This window comes from Cuculus canorus, chromosome 8, assembly GCF_017976375.1.
Source record: "Cuculus canorus isolate bCucCan1 chromosome 8, bCucCan1.pri, whole genome shotgun sequence".
In the NCBI taxonomy this organism is placed as follows: domain Eukaryota; kingdom Metazoa; phylum Chordata; class Aves; order Cuculiformes; family Cuculidae; genus Cuculus; species Cuculus canorus.
In genome coordinates, this window is record NC_071408.1 from 29,903,696 (window position 1) to 29,916,524 (window position 12,829).

General features: G+C 40.6%; 1 protein-coding gene across 1 annotated transcript in view; it reads right to left on the reverse strand.

The window, feature by feature from the left end:
- Positions 1–7,995: 7,995 nt before the first annotated feature.
- The window catches only part of LOC104063270 (vitellogenin-1-like), a 72,945-nt gene continuing 68,111 nt past the window's right edge, over positions 7,996–12,829 (reverse strand). Inside the window, exons 35-37 of the mRNA XM_054073736.1 lie at positions 12,592–12,751; positions 11,233–11,394; positions 7,996–8,274 (exon numbers count right to left, since the gene is read on the reverse strand). Coding sequence (XP_053929711.1) covers positions 8,156–8,274; positions 11,233–11,394; positions 12,592–12,751 — 441 coding nt within the window. The 3' untranslated portion in view covers positions 7,996–8,155. The remainder of the gene's footprint in view (positions 8,275–11,232; positions 11,395–12,591; positions 12,752–12,829) is intronic.

The following is a 12,829-nucleotide window of genomic DNA, read 5'->3' on the forward strand; positions in this document are numbered from 1 at the left end:
CTTTAAAGGATTTAGCCTTAGAATTGCTGGTAGAAGCTTTGAAAGAAATGATAAAACCATATTTATATTTATATTTATATTTATATTTATATTTATATTTATATTTATATTTATTTATTTTGTCATGATGTAAATCAATACTATAGTCTGAATAGTTGGATCTGTACTATACAGAGTCTTCCTTGGTCAGGCCAGGATTGTCTCTGTAGGTTTTTTTTCATGTAAGGCTGTGGATTTAGTAGGACTGAGTAGCATTCAAACCATAGAGCTTTGCCTGTGCTGGTAATATAAACCTTGACCTTTAATTCAGCTGGGCTGCGCCTACCCACCAGGAAAAAGCTGGAATGGGACGCCAAACGGTGTACCAAAAATGACTGCTTTGGGCTTCCCTTCCTTTCAAAAGTATAAATGAAATAAGCTCATCACACCACACCTGAAAAGCTCCTCCATCCCCAGCATGAGTGAATAAAGTCAGGCAGAGAGCAGCCCTTGCGCACTGCGAAAAGCAACTGCGTCTCAGGGGGATTTTAGGCTGTCGCATTGCTTTTCACTCTGTGCAGGAGGGAGATGTTGGCATCCTAGCATTTCTCATGAGTGGAGCAATCCATATTGTCGATCCACCAGCTGGCCAAAAGGTGGGGGGAGTGCCAGGTTCCCTGTCTGCCTGGTGCTAACCAGCTGGCCCTGGGCGTGCTTACAAGCCTGCGGAGCCAAGCCGAAGGCAGGAGGCGGCGCGGGGATGCTGGCTGGTTGCTGGACTCAGAGCTGGCAACCCTACCTGGCCCAGGAAGCTGTGTAATCCGTATGGCTGCAGCTGGGGATCTAAGGACTTGGCAAAGGGGGCAACCTGCCTGCCAGATTTATTTTAGTCTGTCAGACAAGGTCACCAATTAATTCCTCTAGAGCGTTTCAGTTTGATTGCATCAGGATTTTCCAATGTGAAGTAGTTTTTTAGACTGGTGCGCAGCATCATGGAGGAAGATACTTAGATACAATGTAGGTGCTTATACTCAAGACTGAAATCACAGAATCATAGAATAATTAGGGTTGGAAAGGACCTTAAAGATCCTCTAGTTCCAACCCCCCTGCCATGGGCAGGGACACCCGGCATCAAGCTCTGTTCATGACTGTGAGGTTGGGGGATAATATACAGATTAGATTCACTATGGCTATAAAAGATATAGATATATAAGGTATAAATCCCTAATACTCTCTTCTGTACCTTCAAATAGCAAAGTATATCAGTGCCTAATTTTTGCAGCCCTTTAGCATCCTAAAGAACAGCTTTGCCTCTGCTCAGTAGTGCTGGAAAAGCTGCAGGGCTCAGCCCCTTCTCACACATAAGATGTGCAAAGCCTCACACAAGACATTCTTGCCTCTGCACCTCTTAATCTCTATCACTGAGCACCACAAAAGTACATTGATTATGCTCCTTCAATGATACAGCTGTGATCCCCACCTATGTTAATACAGTGATTTAATGGGTTTAACAGTCACCTGAGATGTGAAGCTTCTCTTCCTCCCCACCATCCCCTAAGTGTGTTTCAGAAGGGGTAATGTAGCTGCTAGAATCTAGAAGATGATTTTGGCTATGGAAACCTGTTCCCTGGGAGCCCTGGGAATGGGATGTGTATGAGGATGGCTTCAGCTTTTCTTGTTGAATAGTCTAGGTAGCTATCAGGCTGGAGGGGGAAGCTACCTTAGATCCCACCTAAAGCGTTTAACTCTCTTTACTGTACAGAATTTAGTACAGCGCTCTGGGAAGAAGTTTGTACTCTGACTTCTGATACATGAAAGTGAGATCTTAAAATACAGCGAATCATAATATCAGAGACAATGGGGGTGCTATGACTCGTGATGTAGAGACATCTAAGTTAGTATCGAGTGGAAGTGATACAGCCACATTTCACAAAGGTGAAACACCATTCAGAGATACCGATGTATCTGCGTTGAGTCTGAAGGAAACAGGTTAGTGTCACGGTGGGACAAACATTTGACTGCCAGTTCTAGCCCCAGCCTGAGCCTGCGTCAATCTCTTATACACATAGTGAATCTAATCTGTGTGTTATCCCCCAACCCTCATGGTCATGAACAGAGCTTGAATTTTAATAGTTTTCTTTTGACCACATAAGCAGGAATCTAAGCAGAATTCTAGCTAACACGCTTATTCAGCCCAAATTCTTGACTCTATTTCTTTTTCTATAATTATATTTTTATCAGCTGGCAAGAAAACAAAGCACCCAAACAGCTCTAGCTCGAGTAGCTAGAGCAAATTCTCAGCCGCATGAGAGACAGATATGACCACTATTATATAAGGCACTTAAATATTGTTTCATACCATGTCTGTAAAGATCTGTTGAATTACTTCAACTTGTGAAGATTAAGGTAATACATGGAGGAAATAACGTAAAATAATAGTAGAGATAGGTTTGAGGGGAGCAGTCGCAACATTCCATGCATTCCACTTACTGTATTTTGAAATGTATTTCATTACAGAGAAAAAGATTTTGAAAGTCATGGAAGTACTCTGAAGCTTCAGGATGAAAAGAGACCGATCCATTTTCCCAGCGAGACAAAACAAAGGTACGGCAAAAGCCTGAGGGTTACTATTTCAGCACCCTATTTATCACTTTATTTATTACAGTGACCTCTGTAAAGCTCACGCAGGACTTGGGGTTTGATAGTTCCCAGTCACACAATTTACCTAAAGACAAAATCACACCCAAGATGATGGAAAACGTGGCTATCAGTAGCAGGACGCAAGTTTACTTGGACTAACAGTCGTGCATGACCTGATGAATCCCAGTTAGCTTCTACAGTAACGGTTTTGCTTTAATTTTGCCTCTGTTGTGGTGATGGCAATTGGAGTATTCCAGGACAATCCATAGAGGTCTTAAGTGTTCAGACTTCTTCTGGGCCCTGAACTCCAACCTTGCCTAACATCGATGACTTCCCTTTCAACAACTGCTGTGTCAAACATGTCCGTGGCCCTTAGCCTGTGGGTAATGATAGATGAGTGAAAGATGCTGCAGAAAGAAAGCACAGAGAGAAGAAAGACCCCAGCTTTGTAAAGGTCCAAGAGCTTCAGCAGGCTGATTTTTTAACGTAGAGTGCAATGTGAATTTTGAAGCTGTCTGAAGGTGAATCACAGTGCACATCTGCAGGGCTGCCTGCGCCCCCCGGGCATTGGGCGAAGATGTCCTGAGGTGCCCATGTTTGCTCTGCTAAGAGAAGCTGAACAGGCCAGTGCACACAGGTAAACCGGGAGGGGAAACTGGGCTGTCAGGAAGGAACAGGTTACAGATAATGAAGGGAAGCGCTGTGATCAGATCTATCTATATATAACTCACGCTCCCCAAAGCCCATCTGAAACTAAACTTAATAACACTAGGACATACAAGTGTTCACAGTGAATTGCAACTAAGTGAAATGGAAAAGAAAAAAAAGACAGTAAACCAGATATTTTTTTTGTGCATTAAAGCATTTTCAGGTACCAAAATAACAACCTTCTCACACTGATTGAGGGAGAACCATAAGTACTGGTTTTGAATAGCTTTGGATTTTCTTAGTAAACTGTTCTCTTAGCCCTACTTGCAATGTAATTACTGCCTATCCAGCAATAACAGAAATGAGAATGTCCTAGGCAATGTCTTTTTCCTCCAGAGACAATGTGAAATGGTGTTCAGAAAGGTACAGAATTATAACATACTTAGAGGGGAAAAAAAAACACATAGTAATCAAGTGTGGAGGTTACAGGGGGAAAAAACAACCCCAAACCTTGATTAGAATTTATATAAAACTGCCTGGAATGTATCAGATCTATAAATAAACCTGGAGGAAGATTTCAACCGTTGTCAGGGAACAAAAAGGCCAGTAGATGGCATGAGAGACCTTGAGATTCAACATTGAGCTCAGATGGCCATTAATAGCTACTCTCTTCTGCAACCTTCTGTGCTGTCTCTGGTTTTAGCCCTAACTACTGTATTTGCTGGATTCCCGAGGTTTCTTATTCATCAGCTTCACTTATATCCACACAGTACATTTATTTTTAGGGACCACTAAAGTTCATTTAATAACTCATTCAAACATGCTGAGTAAAAGCTTAGCTCTGTTGAGTTTAACCATTGACTTCAGCGAGGTTAGAATTGTACACGTTATATTTTTTTAATGCTCATGCTGCGAAGCAGACCTTTCATTTCCAGGAGGAGTCTGATATTAACGGTTTTGTCCTTCCCTATCACGCTGCAGCTACTTTCTCTGGAGCAGAGTGGCTATGCTTTCCTGAGAGTCACTGTGTCATTTAAAATTAGTGAATCAAAAGAGCCAGGTCTGATGGACAAGAGGTTTGTTGTCCTTGTCTCGGACACAAAAGACTGTGTCTCCACTAGCCTTTTGCCTATCCCAGTGTAATAGCAGGATCCAATTCTAGGCTTTTATGAATAATCCACTAAGGTTTAACCAAAGCTGACCATGAACAGATCATGTACGTAGTTTTGATTTTTTTCCAAATGTGTAGTTATTTTACAGTTGGATGAATCTGAAAATGAAAACCTTCAACTTAGCAATAAAATATACTCATGTGGTTAGGAGATCTAGTTGAAAAATTTACTTTTCATCTCTCGAATCACTAAAGAACTTGCAAAACACGTATGGGAATATAAACTCATAAGCATTTCTGACTCCATCGAGTAGGTAAGTAGTCATATCTATCTGACGCAGAAAATGAGGCACAGAAATCCCCAGGCTCATGCAAAACCCCATTATGGAGCTGTAAAGGCAGGATTAGGACTTGAGCCTGTCCTGCTTAGGCCTGCATCTCTTTTTTTTAAGCAATACTGTAGTACTATAACTGCAAGGTCATATTCCTTGATTACGCCAGTAAGGTCCAGAGTTCATTAATTCATATCGTTGAGAAGCACTAGGAATGAAAAGTAGAGTGCGTAAAAGCTCAGACTGTGAAATACACATTTTAATACTCAGTAGGCTGTATGACTTTGGTTTGTTTTACAAGACAGGACAGGCGTGATTTCCAAATGAGGTTTCAAATCTGGATTGCAGATGTCCTCCCAGGTGGGTTGGAAATGTCTGTGTTGTGCATTAGAAACTCCAGAAGGGCTTTTTCACACTTGTACCGCTAATGCTCTTAATTCCTTTGGCAAAATGAGCTAGTTCTAAGTGTTTTGCTTTGCCATGCCCACTGCCAACCTCAGACTTAGTACTAACTTTCATTTTATTTCAGTTTTATAGCTGCGACATCAGTGGAGTCTTTCAGTCGGTTAAAGGCATTCGGCTGTCTCGGCAAGAGGGCACTAATGAACAGGAACTGGATGGAAATGAAAGCTGCCCCTTCCAAGTGGAAATAACAAGAGCTGTCTCTCTGCATAGAGCAGCGAAAGGAGCGTGCCTGGGTTTTGCCGGTGACTGCTTTTCCCTCTGGCTGAGCCTGAACCCCAGCCTGGGCTGCGTTACTGGGAAGGTGATGTTGAGCAAATTCCCTGGCCTTACTCTGACATTGTGAGGTATTTTCACCTTTCTTTCCTTGTGACTGGGATGCTGTGTGAGCTAGGAGTTTCTTTAGGACTTTGGGGCTTGAGCCATCACAATGAGCATCTTGTTGTTGGGAGCTTTATTGCCCACGAACACCATGATCAGCAGAAAGTGCTAACAGAGGAGCTTCTGCTGGGGCGTACCTGTGTGGTGTTAGCATGGGAAGGTACTTTTTTCTAGGCATGAGTATTTAGCAGAAGGAGACATGTAGCTATTCTGGTGGTTCCCTGTACCTGGGGTGCCAGGTGGGCCTTCTCATTGTGCAGGAGCCAAAGTGGGGCTTCAGCAGGGACAGACTTGACCCGGCATGCTTATTGTTTCTTGAATGCTGTACAGAATGTATTATCATTATATATCATCATAGAATAAACTAATTTAGGGCTGCTGATAAGCCTCTGCCTTCAAGTTTTTCCCAATGACTTTAGTAGTCTGTAAATTGTTCCTGGGAGAAGACATTTGCCTTTATGAGCTGCTCGTATTTTCTTCTACTGTACATCCCAGCTTGATCATTGTTAATTAGTGTCATGCTTCTGTGTAGATGACTGTGTTTTACTGCAAGCAGAATTACTTCTCTTACTAATGACTCTTTGCTGTTACTTAATTCCTCTTCTAGTAGTTGAGCATGAAAGTTCATTTTTCTTCTCTCACTACATCTCTTCACTACCTTTGTCTTATCTGAAGTGGGTGACTGGCAAAAGTTTCTCTCTTGTAAACAAGTGGATTAAAGAGAAAGGTGTTGGATTAAAGATGACAGCCTGATCCTATGAAAGTCAATGGCAAATTTCCCATAAGCCGCAATGAAAACAATACCAGGAAGAAAAGGGCTCTCCAGGTATAACGTTAGTTTGATTTTAAAGGAAAGTGGCACGCAATATTCTTCACCTCCCCGCTAACTTGGCTCTACTCTTTTTGCAGCGTAGAACACCTGATGACTTAGCAAAATGCAGCTTTTGTACAAGGAATTTGTGACTGCTTTATTACAAATGAAAATACAGTGCAAGATCTCGCGTTGTCTTAGTTTGAATATACTTGCAAGGAAAGAAGCCGTTGAATAGAGCACTAGCTACCTGCATATAGGCCCTGTACACAGGAAGGTTCTCAAATGCAAGATATAGATTAAATTAAGGCTGGAGGAATAGAACGAAGCAGGTAAGCCCCTTTTGCCCTCTGTAGGTTACTATTAGGAGACAAGCTTACGGGCAGATGCTGCAGAGTGCGTACCAGCCCTGGTCTGGATAATCTCATAATGGCTCACTTTCTCCTGGAAGTAATGAAGTAAATGCAGTACACTGAGAAAACCTGAAACTTTTTAAATTTCAAGTTGGTGGCAAGCTGCAACTTGAAACGGTGAGAGAGAGGAGTATTAGACCTTACCGATGTTTCTGCTCTTGAAAGAAAAGCACTGAGAGATGTTATTCTGTAATTTTTCAGCCATTTAGTCTTCAATCGTCTTTCTGATAGCTCAGTTTTTAGTTAGAAAGAAAAGTATTTTCTTTACTGCCAGTTTCCTGGCAGCATCTAGGTTCGGCCGTACCTTGCCCATGCTGAGGCTTCTCGTGGAAGGGTGTGCTGGCTGCTTGTGCCTCTGATGGGAACTGGATCGTGACTCACTGCGAGGCTGATTTATGTGCAAGGTGAGGAGATATTGTGCCATTGCTCAAGATTTGAAGGTGCCACCTATTCCTGGTCCCCTGGGGTGGGAGGGAATTAGCTTTCTGCAAGGGCCTAGTGAAAGCCAGCAGATTGACAGTTCACTGCTTAAACACAGTCTTTCTTCCTTGTACTGTATTTTAGCTTTACGATGCTATTGATCTTACATATTTATGTATATATATTACTTTTTTTTTGAATATTTGGAATGCTACCTGATATATTATTGTTCCCTGATGTTTTTGAAGGCGTCATTTTCATAGATATACAATAGGAGACGGTAAACCATAAAAAAACCCTTCCCATTTGTACTTTTAGCTCATGAAGAAACAGCACATCCATTGAAATTTAAATGAAAATGGGGACTGTGTCACACACTATAGCTCTCTGGAAAGCTACAGTGGGAGTCTCGCAGCCCAATTCATTCCTTTGTAGAGTGTACTAAGGCTAATGGTCTTGCTGGGAGTAAAATGTATTTTTTTTGCAGAATGGTTCCAAGAACAGACTTTGCTCTTTACTGGGAAACATAAAAGAAAACAAATGCTTACTGTGTCTTTAGTATGCTAAATATGAAATTCTTTGCACAATGGAATGTTAGCAGTAGCCGTAATCATGTTTTCCTTTCATCACCTAGTGAACATAATTTTAAGAGAGGACTGCTGTAATTATATTTCAGATAAAAGGGAGCAGAATTTCTGGATAATATTATAGTTGGTCTGATTGTTTAGTTGATAGGGAAAAAATAGAGACCACATGAATACTTATTTAATGAACAACATATTTATTAAGCAGTGCAGACTGTACATAATGCATTTGACTTTGGGTGCAGTGTAGTAGGCTTATTATCTTCAAGCACATTTCTTAATATTTTACTACAGCTATTACGGTCCCTTCTTATCTGTCCAGCTAGTCAATTATTTGTATTGTATGTCTGTGGCACAATACTAAAACGTTTAACTTAAGTACAGTTGCCAGTGCAGGTACAATCAATGTCAGCATCCACAGACTCCACGACATCCTCAGATGCAGATTTCTTATCGCTGCTTCTCTGCCATTCCAGCAGGCTTACAGCAGTATCTGTCAGAAGAGCGAAGCCATTGTTAACTAACATCAAACAAATTAACACATTTCAAGGAAATACTGTTTTGATGGCTGCCAACTCCCTCATCAAGTAAAGAATGAAATTCTGCCCCCACAACTGACATCTAACTGATTCATTGACTTGGAGCAGGATTTTCATCCATGGTATAATTACTATAATATTTCCCTAAAAAGAAAATGAGTAACATTTCATGAAGCACAAAGACAACAGGCGGGAGGCTGTAAAAGTGCTGGAGGTAGTCACCGTTAATGTAAGACCACCGCGTACCAATACACATCAGCAATCTCTTTTTATGTTAGTGCTGCATATCACTGCGTGTTTCAGCTGACTATTTGTCGAAGTTCATTCTGAAGGATAAGCCCTTTGGAGAATTTTCAGAGGTTCATAAACTTCTAATTAAAGTTTCCCATATATTGTGAAGTCTGGCAGAGCATTGTCAGTTGCAGTATTAACCTTACCACACTGCTTTATCAACAGCAGCTTGAATAAGCCATATCCCTTAATGCTGAAATAATCTAAATGGAATAACGATGTTCATCCGTCCAATAAATATTCTTAGCAAGCTGGAGGTTTATCATTGCATCTGGAAGAATATTAGGACATCCATTTAGATTAAGTTTGTATAATGAGAATGGGGAAAGCTTTCATAATTTTACCTCCATTTGTTTTATCCCTTAGTTGGACAATACGTTTATAACATGCCATCCTTCATCAGAGGGAAATCTGGAGACTGCTGCATGGGTTCAGGTTGCAGCAGTCACTTATCTCCTGAAATGCTAACAATCTCCTTGGCTAAATTATGGTCCAACCTGAAGCACAGGTTTTGCATAATAAACTGGATAATAAATATTTCCCAAGAGAAGGGCTGGAGGTGCATTTAAAAAAATATATAATCTTTTTAACTTGTGAAATGAGAAATGCTGTAAAATGTCTGAGTTCTGTTTTTTATCTACATTAATTCTTGTTATGGCTCTTACTCTCGGGGACACTGTGGGTCTGAGCACATTTATATCTATGTAGGAAAAAGTTCTCTTGGCAAACTGGATAATGGCTGCTTAATTACAATCCCTATAGGTAAGAGTTGTGGAATGTTTGGAATATAAACCAATATGTGGATGTAAACTTAGAGTGATGTCTGCCTCAGGCAAGATCCTAGGACTTGCTGACTGAGGACAAGAGGGGAAATCCTGCACCCTTGTGCCTCATTTTGTCCTCGCTCCACTGGCAACAGTGATGGGGTCCCTCTCTGTGAAACAGCAGACTATCAGGTCTGAGTTTTCATGTGAAGGTTTTTTGTCCACTGAAGGCACAAGCATGTTCTCAGCTTGAGAAAGAGGAGGATTTTGTTTCTGCTGCTTCTCTGAGTCACCAAACAAAGAAAGAAAAGAACAGTTTTTAAGGGCTGGCCTCGTATTCTTATTGATCCTTAGCCTGAGGAAAAGCAATCATCTTGCTTAAAACCTACAAATAGCATCATTTTGCTTCCTCCCTCTCCTCCACCTTTTCCCTTTCTTCCCCGTCCTTTTCCTCAGGATAAATAAACAAAAAAACCCCTTGATTAGGAGTGCTGCTAGCAGACTTCCCAGTCTCTGGTTCAGTAAATGAACCAGAGAAGCCTGCAGTTGCTGTAAAAGCAGCACTGGCTGCGACAGCTAACATATCTTTTCTTTTTTCTGATTTTTCCTCTTTTCTTGCACATTTTTGTGAGAGAACAAGACAGGTTTATTATAGCCTAATATTCTGAGGCAGTGAGTGGCCTGGGGTGATGACATTTCAGAGATATAGACTTGGATGCACAAAAGCAACCTGTGAAACATGGATATGACAAGCTTTGGAAGGTTTTTTGTGGAGGGTGGGTTTTTCTTTTCATAAAAGGATGCATCTATTCACAACTCAGGGAGACATCAGAAAACTATTAGCACTCTGTGCTACTTGTTGAATAGGCTGCTGTAGATGGTTGACTATTATAGAAAGACACATTGCTTTTATGGGCTGGTTCAGCACATTGCAGATATTAATAACATGAGGAAAGTGCAAAGTTCTACAGAGATGTTTAAAATTAGACGTAAAATACTCTGTTCCTCTCCAGTATTACTCATCACAGGGATCCACTGGTTTCAGTGGAACTACACTGGATTATCTCAGCCAACAATGGTTAACACAGAGAACAGACCACTTCAGTAGGTACTCCTTAGTGGTAGGTTTCCATTTAAGGTGTATATGTATGGTGTAATTCATTAATAGATTTAGGAAGGAATGCACTGGAAATATCTCTGGGTTCCAGGCTGGATCCTTTCCTTGTGCTTAGATAAGTTTAACATGATGCACTGTGCCAGACAATGCATCACGTCCGTGACAAATTGACATAAGTGAAAGGAGAAAAAGGCCCGGTATTTTGAAAAATCTGGGGTGCAAGTGTGTGTGAATAAAGCACCTTCGAAAACAAACCATTTTTTTTTGAACCATCTAGAGAACATTTCAGCAATGTTTTTTGCTGATGTATTGCACAGTGGCGTAGCGTGGCAGCCTAATCATAGCAGTCATGTCTCACTACTTGACTGACTTTCAATTGCCTTGCTTGCCCTGGTCTACACAAAATTGCAGGCTGTAATGTGCATAAACGGACTCAGCGCTGCTTCTCTTGACTTTATGGAGATCCTGAAAATGTGAAAAAAAATGTTTATTGATCACTGCTGCCCCTCTTACCACCTCAAATGTTTTTCTCCGATGATGCTACCTGCCATTGTTTAAACTAGTTTTTAGCTGGCCGGCATTGCCAGTGGTTATAGCAAATACTAATAGAATTAAAAACAGCAGCTTGGAGAGGAGCTGGAGCAATTCAGGTCTGTGCATGGCTGTGCTGTGTTTTGTTCTTTTGAGTGCTCTGACAGAGCTCCTACAGTATGTGATGCAGAGAGAGAAAAATATTGTACCTTTTGGGAAGCAGTGGAAGCCAACCTTAACTGAAGTTTTTTCGATTGGAGTACAGTCCTTCGTACATTTCAGTACTGGGTCAACTGAGTAGCATGTGGATTCCTCTCCATCAATAGTAGGGTTTCGATTCAGCTTCACATAACTGCGCTGCAGCTTGCACCCTAAGAGGAAAAGGAAAGGTGGTTAAAATAGTAGAAATAAATCCCAATCGATCCTTGTAATAATAAAGGTCCATATTTTCTCTTCAGCTTTTATTAAAACACAGGTGCCTGACAAACCATTTTCACAGTAGCAAGGTTAGCGAGATAGGATGATAATAAGTTGGGGGATAGAGGAAAGAGGCTGAAAAGGGAGCTATTTTTAAAATCTAATTGCACAATACAACCCAAATGGAATCAGGTATACCCAGTTTTTTAGGACTACATAATACACAGAAAATAACCTCTCATGTCTGAAAGCTATTAAGGACAGATACTGCGAACGCAATGGCTACTTCATTGCATTAGGAAAAATGTCAACTGTAGTGAATGGATTAAAAAAAAAAAGAGGCAGCATTTATATAATAACATCAAGGATAATTTTTGTATTGGATGATTTTTATAATGCTGCAATTATCTCACTAAAAAGGTATAATGTAACTTAACAGGATCCCAGCTACGACTCCGTTTCCTGACACACAGATAAGTACAGTTCTGCTGCCACTGAAGTCAAGGAGAAAACAACCATTAACTTCAATAAAGTTATCTCAGGTCCAAGGTAAATGGAGGCCTACAGAACAAAACTGTATTGATGTTCTGGGAGACATTATTTTTCCAGCTGCATGTGAGTGGAAGCTCTTTTACTTTAGGCTTATTTATAAATATTTCACTGAGTTTGCACCCTCAGATGGTACAGAACAAAAATGAAATTTTGTGCAGTCTGAAAATTTACATAAACTTAAGGTGTGACACTGCATTCATAGTTTGCTGCCTGTTTGATTAAATTAAGTCTGCAGAAAACAGCTGAAACTGCATTGATTCAGTGGTGAAAATCACACTTATCTTAGTGGGAGCAAGATTAGACCTGATTTTGCATCTCCAAGAAAAACTGCTCAGTATACGAAATTATAGTAGAATAAATTATTTAACATTCAACTGCACACAGGACAAAGAATTTCACTGTAGTATATACTCTCTGCATTCACAGGCAGTGTTTTAAACAGTCAGTGGTTAACGATGTTAAAATAGACATACATTACTTTTTTTTTTTTCTAGGTAAAAGACATCTGCTGCTTTAAAAAAATAGTATTTCTGGCTATTGGCAGAGGAAAAGTGAAATCGTATGCTCCTCAAGCATAAATTGTTTTCTGATCTACTCACCATCAGAGCAGGTTCCTTCTAGCAATACCCATGAATGAACAAAAGCAGAACAGCTGTGTGCCAGTTTATGATTTGGCATTAGGAGTTCATTGTGCTTTTCTCTGTCATTATTTCCACAAACTCCACAGGTCTTTCCTCTCATCCATGAAGCAACGGTAACCTATAAAATAGCACATCTTTGTAGTGAATACTGAAGTGTTGGTCTGCTACTTTGACAAGGGACTAAATGGAAAGAAAG